At 43.6% G+C, this 16,332-nt stretch overlaps 1 protein-coding gene across 6 annotated transcripts in view; it reads left to right on the top strand.

Annotated features, from left to right (window-relative positions):
- Positions 1–16,332, top strand: part of NDEL1 (nudE neurodevelopment protein 1 like 1) — a 50,647-nt gene that overhangs the window by 24,164 nt on the left and 10,151 nt on the right. For 4 of the 6 annotated variants that reach the window (XM_061616525.1, XM_061616522.1, XM_061616526.1 and 1 more), the window contains exons 3-9: positions 745–898; positions 1,632–1,780; positions 4,003–4,139; positions 10,448–10,621; positions 11,465–11,556; positions 12,825–12,976; positions 15,342–15,439. In XM_061616525.1, coding sequence (XP_061472509.1) covers positions 745–898; positions 1,632–1,780; positions 4,003–4,139; positions 10,448–10,621; positions 11,465–11,556; positions 12,825–12,976; positions 15,342–15,438 — 955 coding nt within the window. In that variant the 3' untranslated portion in view covers position 15,439. Of the gene's footprint in view, positions 1–744; positions 899–1,631; positions 1,781–4,002; positions 4,140–10,447; positions 10,622–11,464; positions 11,557–12,824; positions 12,977–15,341; positions 15,440–16,332 lie in introns of those variants that run through there. The other 2 variants (XM_061616524.1, XM_061616523.1) reach the window with 1 other exon arrangement.

The raw sequence follows: 16,332 nt of genomic DNA, 5'->3' as shown, positions 1-16,332 counted from the left end.
TTAATGTTTTTAAAAATATTTTTTTCTGCGAAATAAATTAAAAAACCTGCCAGGAGATCGAGAATTATACATTGTCAAGGGAAAGTAGCTTTAAAGGTACAGCTGCATCAGTTATGGTGTTGGTGAAGGCAGATCTGGAATTATAACCCACTGATTATCAAGACGTTGCTTTAAAGCTACATTTAGGTTGTAGGGCTAGTTAATTGTCACCTATCCTTCCTTCACTTGTTTTATAGTCTTAGTCCACCAGATTGTCAACAGCGTCACACTTGAACATTGGTCTTCTGGCATAGGTCTTCCACTAGGCAAGTTACTTTAATCCCCAAACTGGGCCTACTGTCAGCCTTGTTGAGCACCATTTCTAAACAGCACCCTATTTCAGCCTTGTAGGAAATAATTTTCTGCTAGGGAACAGGGTTATCTCTTGGTTAACTTCTAACAGCAGAGCACCTCAGTAGAGACGGTATTTTGAATATGCATGTTTTTCAAATGACAAAGGATTTTATTGTTTGGAAAATTCAATTTTTCTTCCTATGGAAGATGCATATAGATAATATGCAATAATTCTGTTGCCACACTTTCAACAAGAAACTTGGTTAACATCTATAATGCAGTAACAAATACTTTCAGTCCTATTGAGACAGTCAGTAAGGGAAAGAGGTTATAGGCTTGCTGATACCACATTGGCAAGATGGAAACATGGTTGGAGTAATGCCCTGCCCATCACCACCATTCCTGTTACAGTTTCCAGGAGGCCCGTGAAGAGCTGGCAGAATTTCAGGAGGGCAGCAGAGAACTGGAAGCAGAGTTGGAGGCCCAGCTAGTACAGGCTGAACAGAGGAACCGGGACTTGCAAGCAGACAACCAAAGATTGAAGCAGGAAGTGGAAACTTTAAAGGTACAGCTGCATCAGTTATGGTGTTGGTGAAGGCAGATCTGGAATTATAACCCACTGATTATCAAGACATTGCTTTAAAGCTACATTTAGGTTGTAGGGCTAGTTAATTGTCACCTATCCTTCCTTCACTTGTTTTATAGTCTTAGTCCACCAGATTGTCAAATGCAATTGAAAAGAGTGCAGCCAACAGGTTTAAAGCTAATGCTCTGTAAATTAAAGAGCTTTTGACAGTGAACATCAGTGTATTCTAATGACTCTTCTTACATGTGAGAGGACAATTTGGCACTCTGAGTGCACTCTAGCTTAAAGAGGACATATACTGGCAGCATCCTATCAGATAGGTATGTGCATTGCCCTTGGCAGCATTCTGGTTGCAGAACTATAAAAGATGAACTGCCTTAACTGCTTTAATAAGCTTTGCATGCCTCTGGAGAATTGCATTCTCTCCCATAAACCCAGAGGTACCATAGCCTGGATTTTTTGTACTAAACCTACCCATCTCATTTGTGAATTTGCTTTTCAGAAATGTGGTAGACATTGAGAGAAAAAGAGCAGAGAAAAAATGTCTAAGTCATGCTGGGTGTGACTTCATCTATTTTTTATTCTAGGATTTACAGAGTCTCTGCAAATATGAATGCATGTTTGACTGAAGCAACAGGGGAGGTGGCAGGACAACTAATCCTCTTTGTCTAATTTCAAAGCAGTAGAATTCTTCACTTTCTTGTGCTTTCAGGAGAAGCTTGAGCACCAATATGCACAGAGCTACAAGCAAGTGTCTTTGTTGGAGGATGACTTGAATCAGACCAGGGCAATTAAAGACCAGCTGCATAAATATGTGAGAGAGCTAGAGCAAGCCAATGATGACCTTGAGCGTGCTAAGAGGTAAAGGTCATAGTGTTGGTGATAGTTAGTTCCCTGCTTGAGGCAGATACTTCCTTAGATACTGCCTTGTCACTCAAGGTTTGTTTCAGTAACTTCCAAAGAACCTTGTATAATATAAACAGTAACTTGATATTGATGCAGTTTTGTAACTAAAACTTTCATAGTCTTCATCACATTACCAAACCTTCTTTCATTTGGTAGCCTCATGGGTCAGCAGAAAATATGACTGAATTATTTATTATTTATTTATTTATTAGATTTATATACCGCCCGACTAGCGATAGCTCTCTGGGCGGTGAACATAAAATAGCATAAAAATACAATAAATAACAGAATAATACTAGTAATACAATCAAAAATCAAGTACAATAACATTTTTAAAATAAATCAGTTTAGCTTAAAATGCTTCGGAGAATAGGAAGGTTTTGACCTGGCGCCGAAAAGAGAGCAAAGTCGGCGCCAGGCGTACTTCCTCGGGGAGACTGTTCCATAGTTCGGGGAGCACCACTGAGAAGGCCCTAGATCTTGTCACCACCCTCCGGGCTCCCTATGAGTTGGAACCCGGAGGAGGGCCTTCGTAGCAGAACATAGTGTACGGGCCGGTTCATATCTGAGGAGGCGTTTCGTCAGGTATCGTGGTCCCGCACCATATAAGGTTTTATAGGTCAATACCAACACTTTGAATCTGGCCCGGAAACATATTGGCAACCAGTGCAAGCGGGCCAGGACAGGTGTTATATGCTCGGACCGCTTGGTCCTTGTCAGCAATCTGGCCGCCGCATTTTGCACTAGCTGTAGCTTCCGAACTGTCTTCAAAGGTAGCCCTACGTAAAGCGCATTACAGTAATCTAAACGTGAGGTTACCAGAGCATGTACCACTGATGTAAGGTCCTCTTTACTCAAATAGGGACGTAGCTGGGCTACCAACCGAAGTTGGTAAAACGCATTCCTAGCCACCAAGGCTACTTGAGCCTCAAGTGAAAGGGAAGAGTCTAAAAAGACTCCCAGACTACGAACCCGGTGCTTTAGGGGGAGTGTAACCCCGTCCAGGACAGGGTATATATCCACCATCCGATCAGAGAACCCGTCCACCAACAGCATCTCAGTCTTGTCTGAACTGTTAAGAAGTTGTGCATTATTATAAAAAGCAGGCAAGAACTGTAATTTCTGCTTTGTCTCAGTCCCGGTCTTTACATGACAAATTATTTTGCATAGTCCCTATTAAACAAAGCTTGAGGATCAAGCTGGCACAATATGTGCCAAGAATTCAGTCATTGCTATTATTTATTTCATATATGAATTGCTTCTCATTAGGCATTCTGAAGCAATTTACATTATAATAACATATATAAAACAGTTACATGTTGCATCTCATAAATAGGAGTGTCATACATTTTCAAAATGAAAGCCTGCTCTCAGAGGTTTAGGGTATCCTTGCAAATAAATTCAGAAAGTTTGCTGACCGCAATTTAACAATGTCTGTATAATATGATACCTTGAGAAGTGGTGGGTCTGTTGAACTACTTTGCTGAAAAAGATTTTATTATTACATATTTATTAAATTTATATCCTGCCCTTCCTTTCAGAAGGAGCCCAGGGCAGCAAACAAAAGCACTAAAAACATTCTAAAACTTATTTAAATGCCTTAAAAAAATCTTAAAAAGCAATTTCAACACAGATGCCGAAAAGGTAGCAGAGGTGGTGCCCATTAATTTTTAAGGGAAGGGAATTCCAAATGGTAGGTGCCACAACACTAAAGGTCTGCTTCCTGTGTTGTGCAGAATGGGCCCCTCACCTGCAGAGCGCAGTGATCGATTGGGTATGTAAGGGGTAAGACGATCTTTCAGATATCCTGGTCCCAAGGTGTATAGGGCTTTGTACACCTAATCTAGAATATTGAACTTGACCCAGTAGCTAATAGGCAGCCGGTGGAATTCTTTCAGCAGTGGGGTGACATGTTGGCGATACCTTGCCCCAGTGAAAAGTCATGCCACTGCATTTTACATCAGCTGTAGCTTCCAGACCAACCTCTGGTTAATTTGCTAATTGCAGTGCTGGATTATGGCCCTTGTAAATTAACTATGCACCTATTAACATGTTGGTATATTTTCATGTTCTCTCTCTCACAGACACAGTCAGATATTGGACTTGGTGCATCTTTACCCATTTTTAAACATGTACTGAACAGTTGTATCCTCTGGGTTTTTTATATGAATCTCTAGGGCTACAATTGTTTCCTTGGAAGACTTTGAACAAAGGCTGAATCAGGCCATTGAGAGAAATGCCTTTTTGGAAAGTGAACTTGATGACAAGGAATCTCTGCTAGTTTCTGTACAAAGGCTGAAGGACGAAGCAAGAGGTATTGCTTGATTTGCCACTGCTGATTAGTAATGAAGATGGAGTCTGGCTGTCACAGGTCGCAGATGTACCTTCTAGTGAAGGGATACATAAGACCTGGTAGGATAAAACCTGGGGTACAACTGTAAGCCATATCTAATGTATTTATTTGTTAATATTTTATAGATACTTCATGAAGACAGCAAAATCATTATCAGGGCAAGGTTAAGCAAACTTCTGTATGAGATGTGTTATGTAGTAGGTATCATGTTTCAGAACAGGACTTGATGATGTGTTGTTAATTAAGCCAAACATTCCCAGTCAGATTGTATGCATGCACATATGTGACCTTTTATTTGCATATTCTGAATGAGAGAGCAGACACGATTTGATGGGGAAATATATGTTAAATAATTTTGAACCTCATCTGTACCCCTGTAATCTCCTTTGGAAATCCCTGATTTATGGAACATTTCTCAGCAGTGTGCAGATTAATAGCACTGCAGAATGAATACTGTGAGATAATGCCCAGAGGATTCATTCATCCTTAGGGCATAAGAACATAAGAAGAGCCTGCTGGATCAGGCCAGTGGCCCATCTAGTCTAGCATCCTGTTCTCACAGTGGCCAACCAGGTGCCTGGGGGAAGCCCGCAAGCAGGACCCGAGTGCAAGAACACTCTCCCCTCCTGAGGCTTCCGGCAACTGGTTTTCAGAAGCATGCTGCCTCTGACTAGGGTGGCAGAGCACAGCCATCATGGCTAGTAGCCATTGATAGCCCTGTCCTCCATGAATTTGTCTAATCTTCTTTTAAAGCCATCCAAGCTGGTGGCCATTACTGCATCTTGTGGGAGCAAATTCCATAGTTTAACTATGCACTGAGTAAAGAAGTACTTCCTTTTGTCTGTCCTGAATCTTCCAACATTCAGCTTCTTTGAATGTCCACAAGTTCTAGTATTATGAGAGAGGGAGAAGAACTTTTCTCTATCCACTTTCTCAATGCCATGCATAATTTTATACACTTCTATCATGTCTCCTCTGACCCACCTTTTCTCTAAACTAAAAAGCCCCAAATGCTGCAACCTTTCCTCGTAAGGGAGTCGCTCCATCCCCTTGATCATTCTGGTTGCCCTCTTCTGAACCTTTTCCAACTCTATAATATCCTTTTTGAGATGAGGCGACCAGAACCTGTACACAGTATTCCAAATGCGGCCGCACCATAGATTTATACAACGGCATTATGATATCGGCTGTTTTATTTTCAGTACCTTTCCTAATTATCGCTAGCATGGAATTTGCCTTTTTCACAGCTGCCGCACACTGGGTCGACATTTTCATAGTGCTGTCCACTACAACCCCGAGGTCTCTCTCCTGGTCGGTCACCGCCAGTTCAGACCCCATGAGCGTATATGTGAAATGAAGATTTTTTGCTCCAATATGCATAATTTTACACTTGTTTATATTGAATTGCATTTGCCATTTTCCCGCCCATTCACTCAGTTTGGAGAGGTCTTTTTGGAGCTCTTCGCAATCCCTTTTTGTTTTAACAACCCTGAACAATTTAGTGTTGTCAGCAAACTTGGCCACTTCACTGCTCACTCCTAATTCTAGGTCATTAATGAACAAGTTGAAAAGTACAGGTCCCAATACCGATTCTTGAGGGACTCCACTTTCTACAGCCCTCCATTGGGAGAACTGTCCGTTTATTCCTACTCTCTGCTTTCTGCTTCTTAACCAATTCCTTATCCACAAGAGGACCTCTCCTCTTATTCCATGACTGCTAAGCTTCCTCAGAAGCCTTTGGTGAGGTACCTTGTCAAACGCTTTTTGAAAGTCTAAGTACACTATGTCCACTGGATCACCTCTATCTATATGCTTGTTGACACTCTCAAAGAATTCTAATAGGTTACTGAGACAGGACTGTCCCTTGCAGAAGCCATGCTGGCTCTGCTTCAGCAAGGCTTGTTCTTCTATGTGCTTAGTTAATCTAGCTTTAATAATACTTCCTACCAGTTTTCCAGGGACAGAAGTTAAGCTAACTGGCCTGTAATTTCCGGGATCCCCTCTGGATCCCTTTTTGAAGATTGGTGTTACATTTGCCACTTTCCAGTCCTCAGGCACAGAGGAGGACCCGAGGGACAAGTTACATATTTTAGTTAGCAGATCAGCAATTTCACCTTTGAGTTCTTTGAGAACTCTCGGGTGGATGCCATCCGGGCCCGGTGATTTGTCAGTTTTTATATTGTCCATTAAGCTTAGAACTTCCTCTCTCGTTACCACTATTTGTCTTAGTTCCTCAGAATCCCATCCTGCAAATGTTAGTTCAGGTTCAGGGATCTGCCCTATATCTTCCACTGTGAAGACAGATGCAAAGAATTCATTTAGCTTCTCTGCTATCTCCTTATCGTTCTTTAGTACACCTTTGACTCCCTTATCATCCAAGGGTCCAATTGTCTCCCTAGATGGTCTCCTGCTTTGAATGTATTTATAGAATTTTTTGTTGTTGGTTTTTATGTTCTTAGCAATGTGCTCCTCAAATTCTTTTTTAGCATCCCTTATTGTCTTCTTGCATTTCTTTTGCCAGAGTTTGTGTTCTTTTTTATTTTCTTCATTCGGACAAGACTTCCATTTTCTGAAGGAAGACTTTTTGCCTCTAAGAGCTTCCTTGACTTTGCTCGTTAACCATGCTGGCATCTTCTTGGCCCTGGCGGTACCTTTTCTGATCTGCGGTATGCACTCCAGTTGAGCTTCTAATATAGTGTTTTTAAACAACTTCCAAGCATTTTCGAGTGATGTGACCCTCTGGACTTTGTTTTTCAGCTTTCTTTTTACCAATCCCCTCATTTTTGTGAAGTTTCCTCTTTTGAAGTCAAATGTGACCATGTTGGATTTTCTTGGCAATTGGCCAGTTACATGTATGTTTAATTTAATAGCACTGTGGTCACTGCTCCCAATCGGTTCAACAACACTTACATCTTGCACCAGGTCCCGGTCCCCACTGAGGATTAAGTCCAGGGTTGCTGTCCCTCTGGTCGGTCCCATGACCAACTGATCTAGGGAATAGTCATTTAGAATATCTAGAAACTTTGCTTCTTTGTCATGACTGGAACACATATGCAGCCAGTCTATGTCCGGGTAGTTGAAGTCACCCATTACTACCACATTTGCTAGTTTGGATGCTTCCTCAATTTCATATCTCATCTCAAGGTCTCCCTGAGCATTTTGATCAGGGGGACGATAGATCGTTCCCAGTATTAAGTCCCTCCTGGGGCACGGTATCACCACCCACAACGATTCTGTGGAGGAGTCTGCCTCTTTTGGGGTTTCGAGCTTGCTGGATTCAATGCCTTCTTTCACGTATAGAGCGACTCCGCCACCAATACGTCCTTCTCTGTCCTTCCGATATAGTTTATATCCAGGGATAACCGTATCCCACTGGTTTTCTCCATTCCACCAGGTCTCGGTTATGCTCACTATATCAATGCTCTTCTCTAAAACCAAGCACTCCAGTTCTCCCATCTTGGTTCGGAGGCTCCTAGCATTAGCGTACAGGCACTTGTAAGCAGTGTCTCTCTTCAAGGTTCTTTGGCACTTGTGGTTAGGCCTGTGGTAATTTTGCTCTTCTGAATTTATATCCTGTGCCCCTGCTCTCACAATGCCTACTTCTAGGCCTACCCCTTTTAAAATTTCATCATTTCTTTGTTTTTTATCCCAGGGGGGAGGTTTATTCCGAACCGGACCTTTCTCAGCTCCTGTAGGGTTTCCCCCCTCAGTCAGTTTAAAAGCTGCTCTGCTACCTTTTTAATTTTAAGTGCCAGCAGTCTGGTTCCATTCTGGTTCAAGTGGAGCCCGGCCCTTTTGTACAGCCCCGGCTCGTCCCAAAATGTTCCCCAGTGCCTAACAAATCCGAACCCTTCCACCCGACACCATTGTCTCATCCACGCATTGAGACTGTGAAGCTGGGCCTGTCTGGCTGGTCCTGCGCGTGGAACCGGTAGCATTTCAGAGAAAGCCACCTTGGAGGTCCTGGCTTTCAGCATCCTACCTAGCAACCTAAATTTTGCTTCCAGGACGTCACGGCTGCATTTCCCCATGTCGTTGGTGCCAACGTGCACCACGACCACTGACTCCTTCCCAGCACTATCTACCAAACTATCTAAACGACGGGCGATATCCGCAACCTTCGCAAAACACCTTGCGGTCTACACGCCCATCACACACCCCACTGTCTATGTTCCTAATGATCGAATCACCCACTACAAGGATCCCTCCACCCCCTGGAGATATATCCTCGGCACGAGAGGATAGCTGCTCATCCCCCAAGGAATGGGTCCCTTCTAAGGGATCGTTTCCCTCTTCCTCAGCTGGATGCTCTCCTTCCCCGAGACCATCGTTCTCCATGATAGCAGGAGAGCTATCATCGTTGGAGTGGGACACAGCTATAACGTCCCTGAAGGCCTCCTCCACACACCTCTCTGCCTCTCTCAGCTTTTCCAGGTCCGCCACCTTGACCTCAAGGAAATGAAGTCGTTCCCGGAGAGCCAGGAGCTCATTGCACCGAGAGCACACCCACGACTTCGGTCCAACAGGCAGATAGTCGTACATGCTGCAGGCAGTGCAAAACACTGGAAAGCCCCCACACCCCTGCTGGCTTCTTACCTGCATAGTTTTGTTTAAGGTTTATTATGTCAGTGGGTTGGAGACTGCGGTTTAGTTGAGGTCAGGGAACAGACGGGCAGAGTGGGGGGCCCTGGCCTCCTCGCCCTGCTGCCGAACTCGCTCTGCTGCTTAACTCGCCTTGACGCTTTGTCAGCTGGGGCCTTGACGCTTTGTCAGCTGGGGCCTTGACGCTTTGTCAGCTGGGGCCTTGACGCTTTGTCAGCTGGGGCCTTGACGCTTTGTCAGCTGGGGCCTTGACGCTTTGTCAGCTGGGGCCTTGACGCTTTGTCAGCTGGGGCTCCCTCTAGCTTGTGGAGCAAGCTCCCTCGCTAGGGTGCTCTGACTTTATATGTGTGGCTGGTTCCTCCCAGCTACTGCTGCCAGCCAATGATGTGTTACTTGAGGCTGATGGCTATCAGCTGGGGCTTAACACTTTAGTATTCTCTCAGGCTTCCTTCCTTCCTGAGCGAGGGGCGGGGCTGTTTAAGCTTTTGGCTGCTTTTAATCTAATCAAGGGGCTGCGCCTTCCAGGCAAGTCTTTTGTGTTTGTTGTTTTCCCACCTAGAACAGCCTGACCTTTCTTTAACCTAGGGAAACAGAGCTTGTGGTTGTGTTTCAGGAAGGCTGAAGCTGCCCTTTTTAGCAAGGACTGAGCTGACTCTCTCCCTGTATGTGTCGGTGGAGTTTCCTTTTCCCCCTTCTCTCCGACTGGAATTTAGCCTTGTTTACAGTGTCCCCTGAAGCTTTCCTGCTAGGGTGGTGTTGAAAACTAGCTTTCTATGGGCTTCCTTCTCCTAGGATCTGTCTCCTAAGATATAGGTTCTTTCAGGATTTGGCTCCTAGCTCAGGGTGACCTTGGGCTGCTCTTATTACTTATTGCTCTGAGCTGTTTTACTTCAATTAAATAATGGAATAAATGGGAGCTACTTGCCCTCTTTTTGCTCTGCTGCTTAACTCGCCTTGATGCTTTGTCAGCTGGGGCCTTGACGCTTCGTCAGCTGGGGCTCCCTCTAGCTCGTGGAGCCCTGCAAACTGAGCTTGAAGCCCTGTTGTTCCAAGTACTTGTACACTTGTAGACAAGAAGAGGCAGTTTCTGCCCCCCAAGGCAGGCTGCCAAAATGCGGGGAGAAAAACTAGGCTCAGATCAGGGAGAGCCGGGAGTAGATCTCTCCTCTTCCGTCTGACTCAAGTGACTTTTCTGCAAAGAAAGTGTAAGATGACATTCAAAAAATATATATGCTGCCTGTGTCAGGCAAGCAGATGTTTGACTGCCTGGGAGTGCATTCATGAAAGCTGATGGTCACATGCATCCCTATCCTCTGTGGTAGAAGGGTAGGGAACAGGTGACTATACCTGATGGGTACTTTGCCTGTCATTAAGGGTTATTAGTTGTGCTACTTCTGTGTACTTTGCATTGACAGGGAGTGGGAATTGTTTATTGTTGACGGCAAGCTTTAGTACAAATGATGTCTTGTCAATGTAGCCTTTGAGATCATCATGCAACTCCAGCCAATATTCTGTTTGTGTCTCATTTGGCCTTGGAAACTTGATCTGAGATGGTAGAAGTCTCTAGAGAATGAGTAGAACAGAAGTTGGATGATGAGGTAGGGTTGGCATTTGTGTTTTCAGTGTTAAGACACGCATCTGCAATGCATTCTTCTTCAAACTTACAGATTTAAGACAAGAACTAGCAGTACGGGAAAGGCAACAGGAAGTGACCAGAAAGTCAGCTCCTAGTTCCCCGACGTTGGACTGTGAAAAGATTGATTCAGCTGTCCAAGCTTCACTCTCGCTGCCAGCAACACCTGTTGGGAAAAGCTGTGAGAACAGTTTTCCCTCACCAAAAGGTAGAACATACACATGCAAGTATTATGAGTGTTCCAGTGCTTGCATCACATATGGATGTAGAGCAAAATTTGACTACTTAGGTGTACTGCAGCCCATGACTCTTGCATATAGTAGTTGTAGCTTTAGTATTGTAGAAATGGTGGGCCAATCTCCATCAGAATAGAAATTAAAGATCAATTTTTGAATGATATAAGTAAACAAATCCTTTATGTGCATTATATAAGACTTGTTTCCCCTTTGTCTTTTGTTTTAGTTATAAAATCCTATCCCTTATAATGGCTGTGGGGGATAAGGTTTAAACAACTGGCTGTGAGAATTGGTCTTTAAAAATATATGTGTTAGTAATATTTTCCTAGACAGCACCCCTCTCTTATTCATATTCTGAAAGAGCTCAACATAGGGTTATTCTTGGCTTGTTAGGATAATTTTGTATTTGCAATAGGAAAGGAAGATGTTGTAATGGTTTCTATCTAGGACAGAGGTAGGGAATCTGTGGTCCTCTAGATATTGTTGGACTACAGTTCCCATCATTCCTAACTATTGGCCACACTGGGTAGGGCTGAGTTGGAATTGGAGCCTCAACACCATCTGGATGGCCGCAGGTTCCACACCCCTGATCTAGAAAGTGATTGGATAGCTCAGTATTTGGGGAGAAGCTGGATCAGATAGCATGTTTGTAACTATATTTCTCCTGCCCCCCAAACTTCACCAGTGTATAGTTTTCCTAGATTTTTGGCGTGGCAACTGTTCTTGGAGCCTCGGAACACTGGAGTAGGCATGCTCTTCATTTCCTTTTTGCGAATATGTCATTAACTACTCTGTTGCCATTTTTTGTTTTGCAGCTCTTCCCAATGGTTTTGGTACCAGTCCCCTTACTCCGTCTGCTAGGATATATGCGCTCAACATTGTAGGTGATCTTCTAAGGAAAGTTGGGGTAAGAGCCTTGGCCTTTACTATGCAGGACTCCTTTGCACTCCGTCTTGCCGAATTCCAAGCCATGTTTAAACATAGCCTGAGCCAGTGTGGGGTAGTGGTTAGTGTCGGACTACGACCTGGGAGACCAGGGATCGAATCCCCACACAGCCATGAAGCTCACTGGGTGACCTTGGGCCAGTCACTACCTCTCAGCCTCAGAGGAAGGGAAGGTAGTGGTAAACCACCTCTGAATACCGCTTACCATTAAAACCCTATTCATAGGGTTGCTATAAGTCAGAATTGAGTTGAAGGCAGTCCATTTCCATTTCAAGGCTTTTCCTAGATGCTGTCACACATTCAAATCGGTCACACTCCCTTTGTTATGAGCTGGAAGTCAAGTGGCTTTTGCTTGATATGATTGTAAACAAAGATGCTATTTGAAGCAACTATATTGCATTGAGAATGAAAGTATCTGCTTCAAGTTATTTGAGCCAACTACTTGGAGTAGAAATGTCTGTGTATGTGTGAGAGAGAGAGTGTGAGAGAGAGTGTGAGTGTGCTATAAGGAGGGATTCTTCTTGATGCATATGTTTAGAATGAATTGTCCTGGAAACCAAAGTGTGTCCTGCTAGCTTAGTGACCCTCTGATCTGATGTGGTGAAAGGAGACATTGAACTCTAGGATCCTGGCAAGCTGGTTTCTTTTACCCTCACCCTTGCAGAATTCAGCATCTTGAGGAGCATAGCTTTCCCCTATTTTTAAAATGCACTTTTCTTTTATGGATGTAAAAGTGGATGGGTAATGCTTAATGTAATCTCAGAGTGTTGGAGTTTTATTCCATGAAGAGAGTTTTCAGAATCCTCCCACAGTCTGTGTCTCGTCACATCCAGCTGTGATGGTTATCTGCATATTCTTCTAGTATTCCTGCTTCCCTGCAGCAAATACATGTAGGGCTTATCTTTTTGCCAGCTGCTCCCAGCTTTTCCAAGTTGTCCTCTTAAAAGGGTGCAAATTGCAATTTCTACTATTATTCTAAAGTTTTTGAAGAACAGTAAGAATGATTGGGTGCTATTTAGGGCAGTTCTTTATGGGACTACCCTCATCTGTCCTGCATTTGGAACCCAGTTTCTATTCAAGAGCAAATTTTTAGAGTCAGCAGCTCGTACTTAAAATGTGACATAAGTGTAATCTGATGACTGTCATGGGTCAGGCTACTATATGTTTTATTTCACTGATTCTGTTGATGTTGCTTCCCTATTTCTTCATCTCTGTTCACTTCTTTTTCAGGCCTTGGAATCAAAATTAGCTGCTTGTAGAAACTTTGCGAAGGACCAGGCATCGAGGAAATCACACATTTCAGGGAACATAAACAGCAGCATGATCAACGGCAACGGCATGAAGTTCTGTCATTCGGGACACACAACATTCTACGACAAAATGTAAGTTTAGGTTGTAACTGAGGTTTCAGGGAGGTAGTTTGCATTATAATAGACAAAAGCCTTCAGTCTTCGGCCTATTTACATATTTCCTGTGGTTAATATATGCAGCTTTTGGGAGGCACATCATCCACAGACCTTTATTAAGCCAGCGAACAGAGTACCTTGTGGAAATCTGAGCTTTCATATCCTTCATTTTGGCAGCTAATCTGTAGCCCTAGGAGGATGGCATAGCAACCTAAAGCAATTGTAGTGCGTTCTAGAGTGTTCTGCTAGAGTGGGAGAAAGTGTTCATAGCCAATAGGGGCACATCACTCCAAAATAAGCAGGGAATAGTGAGGTTAGATTTGCTTGGCTTACTGTGACATTTCATGCTTTGGTTTCTTCCAGAGTGTAAAGTGAAACTGAGGAACAACTTAGTTTTTGCTCAACATCAGTTAAACTCGGGAGTATTCAATCTTTGCTACTACAGGTGTCTCATAGAATGTTGGTTAGTAGTGAGCTGAAGTTCCACCCTCATTTTTTGTGGGACCATTCATCCCCCTGTGAAAATGGGGTTGCTTTCTATTACTTTCCAAGAAGGCAGGAGAAAGTTTTGTGGGCAGTTATAGACTTGGGCTTACATTTTTAGGATGAAGTGGGTTGGGTTGACTCTCCCCTTTCCTGTACACTGAGATCCTGATCTCAGAGGTGGTGGTGGTGGTGGGGAACAACTTAGTATTTTTAAAAAACCATAAAGCGGGAAACAGGGTTTGCCTGGTGGGATGGATCCTTAGCTCCCCCATCTCTGGTGGGCCACTTTTAACAAGTGAGCAGGGCTACCCACCTGTTGATCACCTGACATCAGTGTTGCCAATTGAACCATTTTTCCTAGGCTCAAGCTGTGCGGGAAGAGTGCAGAACACTCTTGAATTTGGGTTTTGAAGTTAGCTGATTGGCACCAACTTCAAGCCATCTTTTGAGAGGGATTGGCACCACTCAAAAGCTCCAGCTCCCCTCCCAAGTGGAACCAGTTCCAGTGGGGCTTGCATTTGATGCCAGATACAAGCCCCACTTACTAAGGAACAACTGAGAGTACATTTTAAGGCTTCCAATTGTTCCTTTGCACTTGTGTCTTCAGTCATACATGACACAATTTATGATGGCTATTGAAAATGGCTTGGGGAAAACAGCCTTGTAGGCCAAATTAGGATTCCTGCATGTCGGCTGGAGGTTCGTAACCAGTGTTATAGAGGACAAGAGGAACTACTGAGTTTCTCTTCCTGTGTCATATCTAATACAGGAAGAGGAAACTGGGGAGCCTTGAGATTATTCCCATTGACCCCTGGGAATTTGAAAGCTAGTAACATTGCTGGCTTTCCACCTTCTACAGAAAGGGTAATATTTGGGTAGGCAGCCTTGGCCTCTGATGGGAGAGACTTGCTGGATGCACAGTGAAACTTTTTTTAATACTTAAAAAAAAAAAACACTCTTGGCCACTTTAGCCTAAAAAGTAAAGTAAGCCCAATTCAACCTTTACACTGAGAGAACTTTCTTCTGCTCTTCCCCAGTTTGGGGAACAATTTCTTCTTACTCTTCATGCCTCTCCCTGGCAAATAGCCAAAAATATTGTTCCAGTTCTAGTTAGGAGCTGTTTGGCTGGGAAGTTTCAAGAGCTATGCTGACTTCTGCATTTGTAAGGTTTTAAGTAGTACATGGCCAACCATGTTCCAGCTCTTTCCTGCACTTTAATTCCAAAGTGTCATGAAACACGGTGTACCTGAAATGGATTGATTTATTAAAGTATTTGTCACCCCACTTTTTTACTAAAAGCTTCAGTATGGTTAACAAGGAATCATTCATTGCAATCACTCGTGGCCGAGTAAGATTGTCCTCCAAGATAAGGTCTTTAACAGTGGGTCCGTAAGTGACTGTGGAGGCCAATTCTGGATCCACACAGCCTTCCATAGTGAGGACATAGGTTTCCCAATGGAAGTTGGTCGCGATGAGGATTTGTTTGATGTGCCTTCTGCTTAGTTCGTTTGTCCCGTTCACCCTGTATTCGTGCTTCTTCGAAGTCCACTGCATCTTTGATAATAGCCAACCTCCATTTGGGATGTTCATGAGCCAAGACTTCCCAGTTGTCGATGCTCATGTTACATTTTTTTTAGATTCGCTTTAAGAACATCTTTAAACCTCTTTTGCTGTCCACCGATGTTCCATTTTCCATCCTTAAGTTGGGAGTAAAGTAGCTGCTTTGGAAGACAGTGATTAGGCATTCAAACAACATGGCCAGTCCATCGAAGTTGATGTTGAAGAATCATTGTTTCAACACTGGTAGTCTTTGCTTCTTCCAAAATGCTAACATTAGTTCGTCTGTCTTCCCAAGTAATTTGCAGAATTTTCCGGAGGCAGCGTTGGTGGAATCTTTCAAGAAGTTGGGAGTGGCGTTTATAAATGGTCCATGTTTCACAGGCATACAGTAAGGTCGGTAGTACAATGGCTTTGTAAATAAGCATTTTGGTCTCCCTGCGAATATTCCGATCCTCAAACACTCTACGCTTCATTCGGGAGAATGCGGCACTCGCAGAGCTCAGACGATGTTGAATTTCAGCATCGATGTCAGCTTTTACAGAGAGATGGCTGCCGAGATAGGGGAAGTGATCAACGTTCTCCAATGTCACACCATTAAGCTGGATTGATGGTGCTACAGAGGGACTAGTTTGCACCTGTTAATGAAGCACTTTGTGTTTTTTTAATATTATGTGAGAGCCCAAGCTTTCCATGTGCTTCTGCAAAGACATTTAGGATAGTTTGAAGATTTCTCTTAATGTGCGGAGACTACGTTATCATCGACATATTGAAGTTCTACGACAGAGGTTGACATTACCTTACGTTTTGCTTTCAGCCTACTGAGATTAAAAAGCTTTCCATCTGTTCGATATATGATTTCCACACCAGTAGGAAGTTTTCCCTCAATAAGGTGTAGAATCATAGCAATGAAGATAGCAAACAAGGTAGGAGCAATGACACATCCCTGTTTTACTCTGTATCCGACTCTGAATGGATCGCTCTGAAAGCCATTGTTATCCAGAATTGTCGCTGTCATGTTGTCATGAAGGAGTTTTCGGATGGTCCAGAGAGAGGTTCAATTCACAGTATCAAAGGCCTTAGTCAGATCAATAAACGCCATATATAAAGGTCAATTCTGCGCCTGGCATTTTTCTTGAAGCTATCGTGCAGTGAAGATCATGTCCACTGTCCCCCTGGAAGGGCGGAAACCATATTGAGGTTCGGGGAGGACATCCTCTGAGATTGGTAGGAGGCAATTTGCAAGGATCCTTGCAAGGATTTTACTTGCGGTAGCAAGAAGAGAGATA

This window comes from Rhineura floridana, chromosome 3 (genome assembly GCF_030035675.1).
Source record: "Rhineura floridana isolate rRhiFlo1 chromosome 3, rRhiFlo1.hap2, whole genome shotgun sequence".
NCBI lineage: Eukaryota > Metazoa > Chordata > Lepidosauria > Squamata > Rhineuridae > Rhineura > Rhineura floridana.
The sequence above is the reverse complement of the archived record's forward strand: the minus strand, read 5'-3'. Positions and strand labels throughout refer to the sequence as shown.